Consider the following 15,975-nt stretch of genomic DNA (forward strand, 5'->3'; position numbering starts at 1 on the left):
AGACTTCTTGTTATTGCTCAAACATTCTTCTTTATGGAAAAAATAACTCAAACACAGAAATTCACTAGCATAAGCAAAGAGGAAGTTTTGGAAAGGCTGTGACGAAGATCTGTTGTATTGCACTTACCTTAATGAGTCAGCGTGGGATGTGTTGTTTAGAGATTGATCTCCTGTAGGTTATTAGGATTCCTTAGGTAACATGTAATTCAAAAAATGTTGTGTTTCAGGTCTTCACCAAAATAAATGTTTTGATCCAGATATTAAAATAAAATAATTTTGACAGAAGTGAAGCATATAGCTTCATTTGAGATTTATTTCTATACTGTTTTGTTTATTTAATAAAATAAGTAAAAGTTTAAATAGGATACTGTTTAAATAAAAGAAGTATTTATACATTTTAAATCTTCAAATTAAATTCTGGGTTCTTTAACATTTTCTGCAGTGTGATGGTGTTAACCAGAACAATTTTTTGAATTTGTCAATTTTACCAGTGTTTGCATAACTCTAACTTAGTATCTTTTTAATGAATAAAAAGTTGGAATAAAAGTATTTATCATGATGATAGAGAAGTTCATAACAAGATATCACCGTGCAGCCTCGCATGGCTTTTCATTTTAACTCACTTATCAAACAAGAATGGACACAGTCGAATAAGAATTCAGAGAGATGGTACATGTATTGGATAGGTAGCCAGTGGGAAGAATGTCTTCATATAAGTAAATAACATTCCAGTCCCTTGATAATTTCTCACTGTTTTTTAAAAAGAAGTTGAAAAAACCTATTGTTTACACAGATATACTTAAGGGAGATTTATATTTAAAATCTGAGATGCATCAGATACGAATTTTTTTTAAATACTGTTCTAATCAGAGGAGAACCAGAATGAAAAAGATAATTAGTAAACAACCAGTCTCAGGCTACAAGGTCCCAGCAGGTAATCACATAAAAAGAAGATTATTTATGGGTGCAAGCCTGAGAAAATACAGCAGTCATCATGCACTACTGAGAAGTAATGTTCACAGAAATTCATGCTCTAGACACCTAAAGTGGGGTGCAAAAGACATCGGTTTTCAAAAACGGTGGAAAGGCTGACACTGGGTTTAGTGGGTCCAAGCTTCAGCAGCCCTTCCTGTACACCTATTCTGCTTCAACCCCAGCTCCTCGGCATGGTCCTCCCCAGGCTGGCAGAGGAAGGAGCTCCCACCACAACAAAAACCTCATTCAAAGTTTGTCTTTGTGTGCATTGGCACTGAGAGGGCATTTCAGAGCTGTTGATAAAATTGTTATTGTTACAGACATCGTTAATCATACAAAGGAACTTTTAATTGCCAAGGACCTGTACTTGTGAGCTTTATTTAGTGGTCACAGGATAAGAGTCAGGGCATATGGCTTATATGATTTCACAATAAAAAGAAAATATTTCACGTGCCTTGAAAATTACTACAGCTGACATTCGGAGAAGTTTAAAAAAAAAAAAAAAAAAAAATCCTGGGGCTTTCTTCCAAAATGTAACATCACACACATGATACATGGCCAACAAAACACTCAGACAGCACTCACTCAGCCAGTCGTGCCTCAGGATGCATCTTTGAACTCTCTCAGTAACCTCTGTACTGCTATTTACCAACCATTTCTGAATTTGAAACTTTGCCTAAATTGCCAGGAAGGACAAGAAGTAGGTATGTCTATCTGTTTTTAATGTCTTACCTTTATTAAAATTATTTCACATGCTTTTTATATAAAAAAATCTTTTGTGCTTTCAGTTCTGATCTGTGCAGTCTAGTAAGAGTTTCCCTTTCTTTTTCGCCATGAAACTAACTCTGAAGGTCAGCATTAGTTCTCTCTAGTTGTTTAAAAACATGATTAATTTTATGCAATTTCTTTACAGCTGAACATACTTGGCTGATTGCAGAATTTTCTCTTTCAAAGTAATCTTTACTTTTAAGATTGTTCCCAAAGCTCAAGTTGTATTTATTTAGTGCTTCCAGAACACATGAACCTAACATGTATTAATAGTAATAATGATAATAGATTCACTGTACATGGAAATTAATCAGAAATTAGTTCAAAGTAGGAAAAATATGTTGTTATTTGCATAAAAGATGACTGGAATGTGTTAAATACATAAATTGAAAACCATTCATGTGGCTAATTGCCCATTAGCACTAAATACTTAAAAATACTTACAGAAGAAAATTGCCCTTGAAGAAGAAATCAAATTAAGCAACTGAAAATGAATTGCATTTTCTGTCAAGACGACATCTGGAGCTCTAAGTTTATAACACGCTTGTGGCTTGTGGTAGTGCTTGGACATTGGCTAGTAGTCTCTGAAGAAATTTTCCTGATGACAAACTCTACAGAAACTTTACGTACATTGCTAGCTGAACAAGAAGTCAGATTTAGCTGTGGCTAAAATCTAAGTTGCAATGGAAAGTAAATGCTCCTGAAGTTTTTGGTTTAGCCCATCATGAATGAATTTGTGGCTCCAGCCCACAGATCACATACAAAGTGTGCAAAGCGACTGGAGTAAACTGATAGCAAGAAATCATCAGAAAATGGGCAAGCAAGGAAAAGAAGCACTTCTTCTTCCTCTATATTTAGTAAAAGTAATAATTCTGTTTACAAAAGGAAACGTTTAATTGATATCTTTCTTTTACATTATTGTTGACGTTACAGATTTCCTTCCATTACTCTCACACCTTAGCCAGCCCTCTGCTATAAAAAGGTTAGATTCCTGCTATCTCACAAATAGCCTCTTGCTGTCTCACAAGTAGCCTCTTTGATGCTAATCATCCATTTATTTGCTTTATATATCTTCTCTGCAGTTTTAGAACCTCCCAAGTTATCTTAGTTTGCATGAGACTGTCAGTGAACTAGATAACATTCAGACTGTTGTGAGGGAAGACGTTCAAAGCCGTAGAGCTGTGTTAACTTGAGTTGTAGCCCAGTTCCCTGGCAAGACTGCCAGCTTGAGGGAGTTTATGAACTCAGATAAAACTTTGCTGCTTACTTAATTCTGCAGTGATGAAAAATGTTCTGTGCATTAAATACCAACTTGCATGATGTGGAATATTAGTACGTAACTAATTGCTAAAGGCATTACAGAGATAAGTATTGCAAGCTGCTCAGACACAGAGATCACTAAGGCTGTACACATATGTAAAAGAGATGAATGATGGCCATAAATGCTCTCTTCAGAAACTCCATCCTTAGCTATCTCCTTGGTGTAAAAATACAGAAACTGAAAGAGCAGAGTTAAATAGCTGTAGCAGAAAGTTAACATTCAGGATGACTGATTGCAAAATACTGATTTTTTTTTTACATGTGTTTTTTTATTATTTACATGCTCCACTTGGATATGAAATCCTGACATGTTAGATGTCACCACAGCCTCAGTAATGCCTTGCCTACCATAACGATTCTGAGACTGAATGCCTGTCAAAAACAAGATCCAGGCACTACAGTCCTGCATGACACCACCAGGAGAATAAATTCACCACAGGAGGCAGCTCTGGCAACCCAGTGGAATTTCACTGGGGGATAACGTTTTACCCATGCTCTCATTCCTACGCAATCTTGCATGGAGTTGCCAGAGAGAAATAAAGGTATTACCAGTGCTATAAAAGCCTAAAGGCTTTGGAGGCTGGGGCTGCCTCTCTCCAGCTGAACTGGGATGAAATTTTTGAACTGGAGAAGCGTGCTGTGAATTTGGAGCTGCAGAGGCCTTCCCTCCAGGCAAGATTTTGAGCATAAGATTTTAGAGGAGTCAATGTTTTATTATTACAACTGCTGACATGTGAGGGCAATAAGCTGTCTAATCTAACGGTAATTTTGAACCTAAAGTTCAGGATGGGAGGTACTAAGAGGGAACAAAAGAATGCAAAGTTAAGCAAACAAGTGATGGACACAGAGAGTGAATAGCATTTCCAGTTTTGGGGAAATGGGCATCATCCTGCTAAAGTTATACATAGCACGGAAAATAAGAGTAAGAGAAAGGGCAGGGAAGGGTGCAAAGCTAGCTTTGTGGCACCAGCGTGACTCACTCTACTCTCAGGGAGCTGGAATTCAGCTATATCTGTTTCTGTCATCAGTCTGGAGGAGACATACAGAACTACTTACACTAAATGGGCACTTTCCTTCCTCGATGCCGCTTTAAACAATGGCAGCAAAGAGAGGAAATTTCATAGGATGTAGAGGAACTTCTATCCTCGCCAATACTAGGAACATTTCTCACCATTGCACATACGAAGCATGGATTGATCTAGCCTATAATAATCAGTGAGCACTAATACAGAATTTCCAGCAGTTAAATATTTGTTACACCACTGATAGGAGACAACTCTTAGAATTTTATGCCTCTTTTTTGCAGTCCCTTTCTCTCATTTCAAAGAGGTCTCCTGTTCACTTCAGAATTTTTAAAAAATGACTGAAACTCCTCTACTGAGTGTTCCCTTCTCAAACCAGAGTGAAAACAAGAGCAACTCAACCACTTGCCCAGACTTGAAAGACTGGTGGGAAATCGTGTACTATATAGTACCCAAGTATATCAACACCATCTGTGCTATTGGAATGCTTGGAAATGCATTTGTTCTCTTAACTTATTCACTGCAAAAGGGCCCTGTGAAGATAGCTGAAATCTACCTTATGAACCTAGCTGTTGCTGATCTTATCTTCCTCACGTGCCTCCCTTTCTGGGCAGAGAACATCAAGAATGAATTTAATTGGCCGTTTGGCAATTTCCTTTGTCGTAGCACCAGCACATCCATCAGCCTAAACTTATACACCAGCATCTACTTGCTAGTGGCGGTCAGCGTGGATCGCTATTTGACTTTTGTTCATACCTTGAACCACAGAGGGATACGGAGCAAAACTGTGGCCAAAGGGATCTGCTTGCTCACCTGGTTCTTCGGCATGCTTCTCAGCATCCCAACCTTTATGTTTCGGACTGTGAAATACTTTCCCCTGTGGAATATTTCAGCATGCGCTTTAGACTTCCCCACCCCATCGTGGATAACAGCGGAGAGCCTGGTATTCAACATAGTGGGGTTTGCTTTGCCAGCTACAGCAATCATCTTCCTTAATTGCTCTACCATTTGCTCCCTACAAAAACAAGCAAGAGAACGAAGAGGACTCAGAACAAAGAGTTGCAAGGAGCACAAAGGCACAAAGGCTACAAGGTTGATCTTCGCAGTGGTACTGATGTTTCTTTTGTGCTGGACTCCTTACCATTTTTTTGTATTCCTTGATACATTATACCAGACAGAAGTGATCAAAGGCTGCTTCTGGGAGGAACTGCTTAACTTTGGTGAGCAGTTTGGTTATACTCTGGCTACCACCAACAGCTGCATTAACCCTGTGATTTATGTCTTTGTTGGGAAATACTTCAGGCAAAAGGCTGTAGAAGTTTTTTCACAGTTTATTCCCTCTGGATTTCCTTTGAGCTGGGTGTCATTCAAACAAAAGCCTTCATATTTCAACTCGTTTCCAGTCAGGAGTAGTTTAACCTAATGGTTCTCGGTTCCATCTTCATTTTGATATTACAGCTTATTTCAAATGACATTAAAAATTAATATGAATTGCACTGATCTGGCATTCACAGACTAAGCTAATTATTTATTAAAGTAAATCACTTTACTGCTTATTTGTCCTCAGGTTTGCTTTTCTTTTTCTGTGCTATCCATCCAAATGCATAACAAGTGATACCAAAATTTTATACCAAATAATCTAACATGTCATCAATTACCAGTGGCTTGAAAGAAAATCTCTCTTTGACAAGATATCAGAAGTCTGGTTTCTTTACAGAAAGCCATAAGCTGGCTGAACATTTTACTGCATTGTATCTGTGATGACAACTACTATACCACCAATAACATTATACATCAAATTATAACATGTATTACAGAGCAAATATGAGCTTAACCTTCAGCTGACAGCTGCGTTTGAGCAATTATAGAATAGCTCTAGTTATTTTTAACAATATTTTAAATGGTTTGCACTTTCATGGTAATATGGAAAATTTGAATAGTTTTTTGTGCATTTCAAATATATTCGTATTTGAATATATTTTATGCAATATATGCATAAATATTGTACAAGACAATGTACCAGAAAATAAATGTACATAAGCTGTAAAAAAAGCAAAGCAACCCGGTATCCACCTCAAAATCTGACTTGTTTTTTGATTCAGTAAAATGTTACACAAATCAAGTACGTAAAGATTCTTTTTATTTTTTATATATGAAAATATCAGTGATGGCCATTGATACTGTATTATTTTGGAATATCTTTCATCTGAGGCAAATCCTTAGATACATATTTATATTTTTATGAATCAAAATTAATAAACTGCATAATGTCCCATTTTACACCATAGTCTTGTTCTTTCTTATATTTATTTTGCATTTTGTCTCTTTCCCTGTTCTTTTGGGGAAGAGCAAATATACAGTTCTGTGATTAAAAATCCTTGCTGCTACCAGAATATAAACTCTGGTGGTGGTAGCAGCAGTAGCAGCAGCAGCAGCAGTAGTAGCAGTCGTAGTAGTAATAATGACACAACAATAATACACCAGACAGGAGATAAGAAGAAGGAAACTTCTTTTCCATTACAGCCACAGTTGCAGAACAGACTTAAGACAACTGAGATATCTGTTCCCATAACTATAAAAATACGTGTACGTACAGACATGGAAGAAGAAGACAGGAGATGATAAACTTATAGCGCAGCCTGTTTAGCCAGAAAGATATTTAGTGCAGAAAGGGGCATGCAAGCACATCATTTGTATAACGGTTTATTTAATTAGTTTTTATAAAGCCTGTTCAGTCTTGTACTCACTGTAACAGTGCTGCATTTTCCACAGTTCTTTTTAGTGTTGCCATTTTCAATATGGAATTAATTTCTTATTTAATTATAGAAATCTGCCCGTTCAACTTCATTGCAGTACCAAATCAAGTAAAAATGTTAACTCTTAGGTGGTAGAAAGCAGTCTGCACACAATACAGACATGCTGGAGCTTTCAGCAGCCAGATCCCATTCTCACGGAGACGCTTAAACCCTCCGCAGTTGCCTGTGACAGGGTTTCACAAGAGACCTGGTCACAGAGCAACAGAGCCCACTTCGCTGCCTGAGGGTGGCTGTGGGCAAGGGCAGTGGATGTCAAGGAAGCTGCTTGCTCATGGTCCTAGTGAGCTTCTTGGTGCACTCCCAGCAGCAGGAAAGGAACAAGTGACAAAAGCTGTGCCAGACCGCAGGACCAGAATCAGACTGGGGAAATGGGGCTGTGGCTGGAGGTTAATGGTGAACAGAGAAATAGCTGACTAGAGACTGGGAGTCGAGAAACAGAGGAGAAGACTGAGGGGAGAGAAGAAAGCAACTACCAGTGTCTCTGTCAGCCACTTCCCAATTCAGGAGTGTGTGGAGGAGCAGGGAGGTCACATTGACCAAAAGAATTCATTGAGGGAGGAGAGGAGACAGGGACTGGCTGTACCAGGAGACACAGCAGGAACTAGTGTGCATGTGAAGGGGAAACGGCTTTGACAAGGAACTGGGAAAGAGCTGGGACCTGCTGGGCAAGGAGGCCAGAGCAAAGTGTAAAAAAGGGAAGAGGAGGCAGATGCCTCAGGATGGGACTTGGGATATTAAAAAAAGCCTGTCAAAATTAAAAACATTAAAAGAAATTTGAGTTTACCAAATCAAGCGTTCAAGGACCAGGAAATGTTGACCTAAGACTGTCCCTAGAATCCCAGTGTGGCCTCCTTCAGTGTACGAGTTATAATACAGTCTTATATGACTAAGCTTTGAATTTCCAACATTGCAACTTAACCACTTCTGATTTAGCTTTGTGTCACTCTGCCTTATGTGACAGAGAAACACACTTACATAAACCAAACAGGACCCTCAAGAAACTAAATCATCCGTCCTGCATATTAAATAAAAACAACAGTACTGAGAATACACATCCTGCCTTGAATTTTGCAGAAAGAAATCTTTGAAACAACACATAATTAAACTGAAAAATTTAAACTGAAAAATTTGCTGCAGTGAGATTATATAGAGACAAATGAGTCTAATAATCATATATAATCATAACTGAAAAGATTAGAAGAAATTCTAAAATAAGAGCAATTAGGAAGAACATTGTCATCAGCACAAATGTAGGAAGGAACATCCCCTTTTCCTCATAGCACAGTAGGATGCCTGTCAAACAGTAGACACCACCCTTGGTCACTGGAAAGGAGGGGTCAAAACAACTTTAACATAGAAGAGTAAGGCAGAGCTTTGGGTCCATCAGGAGGGCAGGAGGAAGGCAGAACTGGGGATTCAAAAAAATCCTACTCTGTCAGCTCAGGGCACATAGAGAATAGCTGGAAACACAGATCCCCCCGGCTGGACCATGCAAGAGCAGCTTTTTTTTTTTCCTAAGGGAATTTGAAGCTTGAAGGCAAAACAAGCCCATCTGAAGAGCATGCCAGCTTATTGTAGTTACTCTGGTGTTTTAGCTGTTTTTTTCTTCAAGTTTTCAGTAGTTGCTGTTCATTGCCAAGCCTGTTATTTCACACATGACTGAGAGTAAAATCCTGAGTATCTTTCCCAGCCTACTGGGCTAGATGAGGGACGTGTCCCCTCTTTCCCTAGGCCCAAACAATAGAGAGCCCTTGCAACTAGTAAGTTTCTCCCTGGTGGAGAACGGCCATGGACCCATTTAGTCACAGGTATCATGCCCTACTTTAATTCTCTCTCTCCAGAACACACTGCATTGCAAATACCCATCACACTGAGCAAGGGAAAATGTTAGCAAAGCTGTGCTCCAAAGGAGGAGTGAACACCTTCTCCTTTCTTTCCTTTTTTTGTTGCTGTTGCAAAAAAGGGCCAGTCTTGCTGGATGAGTTTACTCTGCAGGTGCTCACAAAGAACCAGGATTTGACCCATTCTTGAGTTTCATCTTGGTTATTAAGCTTGAACAGATCCAACTGCTTCTCAAGGTCAATCCATGGGCAGCAGTGCATCATACTACCTTGTGTGAATGGTAAGAGGGGAAAAACCTGCTTTAGCACTCTGCTTCTCAGTTTCTGGCAGGAGAACCTTGTCTACACAACCTACTTTGGCCATGCTGTTGCCGCAAATACAGTAACTCTCTTGTGCTATCAAGCAGTGGTCATGGGGGGTTATTAAATGACATGACACAGTAAAAAGGGATCAATGAATTCAAAACTTCCTACTTTTAAAGCATACGTGTGGCTGGTTGCAGTGCATGCTACAGGAAAACACCTTAGGAAGCAATTGCTCAAGAAAACCCTCTTCTGCCATCTTAATCTTGTGCACTGCAGGTTTGTTCCAGCAAAATCTTCACTGTCCGCTAGTGATATTTTCTTTCAGGAGCTGAGGCGTATTCTCCATCATCACTCTAATCTACAGCTACAGCTAGGAGAGATGTTCTCCTCTGGGAAGTAATTCACACACAGAAAAGTTCACATTTTGTTTCACGCATTGCTATTTACCTATTTCAACTCCTGCACAGCAAATCCCCAGCCACACATTAGGAATGAAACCAGCCACCACCATTTCCCACATGAAGAGATGGAATAAGTCTCACATCCATCACACAAGACTAACTCAACAGATAAACTGCAAGGTCCAAATCCTGAACAAACTTTTCAAATTGTCCCAGTATCTTTCTGATGTGTGGACAAATGCATGTGTCAGGTCGCTATGGAGTGAGAAAGGCTCATCATTCAGCACTGGGAGGAGGGTAAGTAGAAATGTTTAACCTGCAGCCTCAAGCACTCCTTATCTGAGTGACAGGACTGTTCTACGAATAACAGGTTAGAGGCCAAAACCTCACCTCATGAACATCACAGTAAATTGAAATTAGTGGAGCTATACCTATTTGTACCAGTCAAAGGGCTAGTCCTGAACAGATAGTGACTTTGAATAGCTACCGTTACACCATTTTAAAGTTACTATAATTTTTTCAAAGTCAAAAGAATTACATGAATGTAAAGCTAGCATAATAAGCCAGAGTCTCTGTCTCTTTTCCGCTATGCTTTTTAGCTATAAAGCTTCCGATAAAAATCTCTTTCACGTGACAAAACTACTAGTGCGCACTGCAGAAGTTGTTGGGGGTGGTGAGGATTTGCCCTTTTGCGGGACAAATCATGAAGAGACAGAACCTGTGATCAGCCTCTAATGACAAAGTGAGACACTCATTAAGCTCAGTTTTGAAAAAGATAGGTAAATTGCAGAAGAAAGCCAAGACTTGATACTAAATTTAATAAATGGAAAAGCAGCTAAGACATTTTCAAAAAGGAAAAAAAAAAAAGAAAATTTAAAGATCAGGCTGTGTATTCTGTAAAACTTTAGTCAGTCTCTCAAGAACCACAAGAAGCACTAAGCCTCTGAGTGAGGCCTCTTGCCAACATTGCTTAACTCTTACGTGCTGGTTGCGTGCGAGCTTCCTGACGTAGATGCCAGTAATTCATAATGCAAATCTCACACAGCAAGAACATAAAATCTCTCTGATGTGGCAAGTGGTATTCAGACAATGGGTGACGATATGTCTCACGGGACTTAATGCCCTAAAATATCCTTATGTTTTAGGCATTATTGCAGATAAATAGTAATCTACTGGAATAGCCAAAATTATTTGTGAGAAGATGTTATGATGTTTAGCACAGTTCTGCCTTCTTCTGTCTTGCCTCAGACATTTGGATGTGAAGGGCTGCAAAGTACCACTAGGTTGGCTAAATAGAGTTCTGCAACTGTAAGAAAACTGCTTTGCATAGCATCATCAAATATATATCCAGGCAAACTTCCTTTTCTCCCATACCCTGGGAAGAAGAAATACTCTGCTTTGTTTGGCAACTACTTCAGAGCTGTTAAATAACAACCCATCACTATCAGGCTATCATGGAAAAGGTTATCATTACCCTATTAACGGAAGAGGGAATTAATGATGGCAGAAGATTAATGCCACAAAGTGAATTGCAGGTATATGAGAACATATGTAGACTGCCATTTGTCAATGGTATCAAAATCCCTACAGCCAGCCCGGGGATACATAGCAGGCTCAGTGCCACCAATATGTTTCAGGTCACCATCAATAGAATGAGGCTTACAAATTTCACAGATGTCTTGTGACACCTAAAAATAAAATAGGCATATGATATTCAGATACTATAATAACAGAGGTTATCAAGTACTTCATCTAGATTATAAAATCCAAAAGTCTATCATCTGTTGTCTACGGGTATATAGCACTTACTTTAAGCATGGACTTCTTGCTCAATTCTTCCCCACAATGCATGTCTTGCTGGTTGTTGCATCCTCAGAGGTGGCTGCATTGCTGTTGTTTTCCTTCCCATGGGCTGGATGCAGAGTATTTGTAGGTTTGTATTTACTACTAAAATAGTAGCCAGATAAAAGAAGCATTCATATGTTTTACTGTGAAAATAACAATTTACTTGGAATAGCAGGACAAAACACTGTCTCTGTTAAAATTAATCATATCTCATCTTTCATGCTATGGCAAAAATCAAATATCCTTCAAGTATGCTGCACATTATCCAAATAATAATAAGTCCTTTAAACAGCACATGATGTCCCTGAGAAACTACACAAAAGTACCACTGATTGATCACTTTAAAAGGAGTAGTCCACAGAGAAAGCATGTAAAGCAAGGGCACGGTTTCAGCAGAATAAAATTAGATATGTGATGTTAGACCTGCATTGTTCTTCCTGCCCTGCTCTGCTTCACTTCCAGGCATTCTACACAACCCATCCTGTTTATTCGGATGAGTAGTGAAGGGTCTGGTAGAGTTATTTTGGGATGTTGTCCCAGACTTTTGGGATACTGATGTGAAACACAACTCCCTTCATGCATTGGATTCTTTGTCTGCTCTTTTTTTTCAAATTCTAACTACTCAGACTAATATTAGTGGAGTTATCTTGTGCCCTGATTTTAGTGAAACACTTCCTTTTCCAGTTCAATATAACATTTTCTGATGCGTTGGACAATACTATATCCAGTCGTGCTGTGGGAGACGTATCTGAAGTCCCTGGTCACTGGTGGAGATAGCCTGCAGTAGTAGGAAATGGCAGATGATGACCTTCAGCAGTGCTCCTCAGTCCAGCCCCACAGCCTCTCTCCTACCTCATCATCAGGAGCACCATGCACAGTCAGTCATGTTTAGCACATGCTGGCCCGGAGCAGGAGAGCCCCTGCAACTCTGCAGTAAGGTGCTAGTCTGGTGGCAGAGAATCGGTAGACAGCAGCCAACAGTACAAGACAAATGTGATGGACTAGTAAGCCATCTTCCTTTTAGGAAACACCAGCAGTATCTTCCTAGATGTCCAAAATATCATCTTTTTGTCACACAAGCCAATTGGGAAATACCTTTGTTTGCCCAAGGTTGTCACTATATGAAGTGACATTTTCTGTACATCTTTCAGAAGCAAACAAGACAGCAAGATGCACTCAGTTTTCTGAACTGAGATGCACCCAGTTCCTTGAACATTCTCCTATGGTATGAGGAGAAAGACTGGACAGCTCTGATGCTATTAGTCCAATTTAGAGTAAGATTAATAACACTTACGGAGCATTAGCGATAAACCCATTCCATAACACTATGTTACAGGAAAAATATCATCTATTTTGAGAAATATGAGTGTATGTTATCAGAAGCTGTCAGAACAAAACCTATTTCCTGTTAGAAAAAGAGCAATAGAAATATGAGAACGTCTTAATCATTCTAACTGAAGACAATTTTGTACTAATGAAAAAATTCTGGTGTGACAATTTTAAAATCTAGACACACGGTTTCACAGAATCATTTCTTACTGTCTTCTCCTGTAAGTTATTACTGAGTTACATGGTATACCTTAATAATGCACACTATAAAGAGTCAAATAATTGTTTTCCTTTTCCTAGACATTCTCTTATTTGTACAATTTTAAGTATTTTTAATGTGAAGGTTATTTCTGAGAGATACTTTTTAGTATTCAGCTTATCCAAGTTCACTTCTATACTTCCTTAGGTGATAGAAAAAGCTATGGCATGAGAAAAACTTCTCTGGCACAGCAAGGAAATTAGATAACCAGCTACATCCAAAAATAAAGCAGCAGTAAAGATACAGAACATATTAATGAAATTGTCTATCATGCTGCTTCCACACATGTGATCCAAAAGTTGTGTATCTTATAAGTAAAGCACTTAGAAAGGTCATATTTGGTAATGGCAACAAAGAGGAAGGACAGCAAAACAGTTCGATGTTTGGAAAATGATGTGTGTATCATGGAAGGGAAGGTTAAATGAGTCACACCTTGGCTGCGAGGCCAGGGGCTGTTGGTGGTGGGCAAATCACTCCTGTCAATATGGGCTACTCCATCTGACATTGGGTCAACGACTGTGTTTCCTTGGTGAAAGAAGCTAGGGAAGTAAACAGCAAGAGTCAGAAAGCTAGAGGAGTTGCTCCCTCTTGTCAGTCTAGGCACTGAGAGAGACGGCAGGAAAAAGACTGTGTGGCAATAATTATATACAGTCATGTAATAAGAAATTATCCTCACATCACAAACCCATTAAGAGAGGTAAATGAAGGTAGGGCAGACAGTGGAGGTTGTTGCATTTGGTTGCTTTCTGCCATCTGACTTTTCAGTGTTGTTTGCATTATTTTGCTATAAATAGTTTCTGTATATATGTATATATATGGAACTAAGACTACAATACCTTTTAGTGTTTAATAATCCTTTTCTTCTTCTAAAGGAAAATGAGAGAAGCTACAGTGCTCTGCAAGGCAAATATTTTCTGATTCATGAGGTCTGAAAAACATCACATTACCGTTTGCAATATTCTAGGACATTGTCTTCCTCCCTCCACATATACATTACGATAAATACACTAAATTTCTCTCCCAGCAAATTTGTTTGTAGTAACTTCTAACATAACTGACTGCAATTACTGTCTGATACTGAGTTATAGCAAGATTGATCAGTTTGATTAGAGTTGGTGAACGGTTTCTAGACAGGCATTTTATTTGAAAAATACAGCCACTTTTTTTCCTCACCAAATATCTACAGAATGAACATGCTTTATGTGTTTTAAATGTTCATTGTTTGAAATTATGCAGCAGATGGTTTAACCCCAGCTGGCAACTAAGCACCACACAGCCGCTCGCTCGCTCCCCCATCAGTGGGATGAGGGAGAGAATCAGAAGAGTGAAAGTGAGAAAACTCGTGGGTTGAGATAAAGACAGTTTAATAGGTAAAGAAAAAGTCACGCATGCAAGCAAAGCAAAACAAGGCATTCATTCACTACTTCCCATGGGCAGGCAGGTGTTCAGCCATCTCCAGGAAAGCAGGGCTCTATCACGTGCAACGGTTACTTGGGCAGACAAACACCATCACTCTGAACGTCACCCCCTTCTTCGTTCTTCTTCCCCCAGCTTCATATGCTGAGCATGACGTCATATGGTAGGGAATATCCCTTTGGTCAGTTGGGGTCAGCTGTCCCAGCTGTGTCCCCTCCCAGCTTCTTGTGCACCCCCAGCCTGCTCGCTGGTGGGGTGGTGTGAGAAGCAGAAAAGGCCTTGACTCTGTGTCAGCGCTGCTCAGCAGTAACTAAAACATCCCTGTGTCATCAACACTGTTTCCAGCACAAATCCAAAACATAGCCCCATACTAGCTACTATGAAGAAAATCAACTCTACCCCAGCCAAAACCAGCACAATATTGCAGCATACTAAAGAATGGTTAACCCTTTAATCTTGCTGCCAGCAGTTTCAGCTGCTGAATTTCAGCGTGGGCAGCCATCCAAGGCACCTACTTTCATTTATCCTCCCTCACCCAGGATACTTTCAGACCCACTAAGAAGAACCTCACGCACTCTTTTGACGGGAGCACCCTCCCACAGGTGTAATCAGGTCACTTCTTTCAAACCAGCTTGTGAACAAAGTTTTGCTGCCAGAAATGTTGGGGGAGGAATGTGGGAAAGAAAAGGTGGCTCCTTTGCTTCACTGAAGACCAGGCTTTGCTGGATTAGTAGCAGCCCCTGAAGCTGCTCTGCCTCTGTGGTTCAGCTGGACGCTTCTGCTGGAACCTAGCCAGGTTTCTTCTGCTCGACCTCATTGAAGGAACATCTCTATCTCCACTGGGTCTACAGACATGGAAATTAATTCAGAGGTTAAGTTTGTTTTTGCAGCAGCACTTACCAAGCTGGAGGAGACCTTCCCAATAGACTAGTAAAAAAAGTGGCAAGCTGCACACACAGTGATGCATTGTATCCCAAAGCACCTTCAGCATAGTTTTACCAGCAGCTGCTATCCTGAGCTATTAAAATATTGACATTGATTAGGGTTTTTTGTTGAAATGCATCTCTCTCCAGTCTCAAGGAAAGGCCATGTCTCATATTCTGCTTGCTGCTGTATGCAGCTTACAGTGCTGTTTGCCAAGTGTGTCTCAGAAAGACTAATGATGTTTACAGTGCTTCATACACATTTGGACACAATATTTTCACGATAGTCACATCTAGAAATCAGACCACCCTGTGAGATGGCCTTCTCTGAGCAGATAAAGAAATATCTACTAATGAAAATGATTGGTAAAGCAATATAGAGCTTCATGAATGGCTAATTTCTCTACACCTTTTAAAATTGCAGTTGTAACATATAATTACAATTATACAATTGCAATTTATAATACATATAACAGAATTTCAAAATATATCACAGCAGGTCTCTTGTGATGGAGCCTAGATCATTGCTACAGAACTCTGTGCAAGGAACACAGGTCAATTTTTGACCTATGTGGACTGACAAGCTAGAGACCTACTGTGTGCACTGCCACCGTGTGCATGCTCTTACTGGGAAGTCTGTGGGAGCTGTATCATGCCTCTCCCTCCTGCCCAGTCCTCCTAAACATTAGCACTGCCCAGTGTAGCATGCGTTCACTGAATTAAAGGGTGCAGCAATGCTGACACAGCCTCCTTG

The 15,975-nt window shown here is 39.7% G+C and overlaps 1 protein-coding gene across 1 annotated transcript; it reads left to right on the forward strand.

Annotated features, from left to right (window-relative positions):
* The first annotated feature begins 1,598 nt into the window (after positions 1-1,598).
* On the forward strand, positions 1,599-6,365 carry BDKRB1 (bradykinin receptor B1). Its single transcript, XM_076343438.1, has 2 exons — positions 1,599-1,679; positions 4,370-6,365. The coding sequence occupies exon 2, from the start codon at positions 4,423-4,425 to the stop codon at positions 5,506-5,508; it is 1,086 nt and encodes a 361-aa protein (XP_076199553.1). The 5' UTR covers positions 1,599-1,679; positions 4,370-4,422; the 3' UTR covers positions 5,509-6,365.
* The last annotated feature ends 9,610 nt before the right edge of the window (positions 6,366-15,975 follow it).

Source organism: Aptenodytes patagonicus, chromosome 7 (assembly GCF_965638725.1).
Source record: "Aptenodytes patagonicus chromosome 7, bAptPat1.pri.cur, whole genome shotgun sequence".
Lineage (NCBI taxonomy): Eukaryota > Metazoa > Chordata > Aves > Sphenisciformes > Spheniscidae > Aptenodytes > Aptenodytes patagonicus.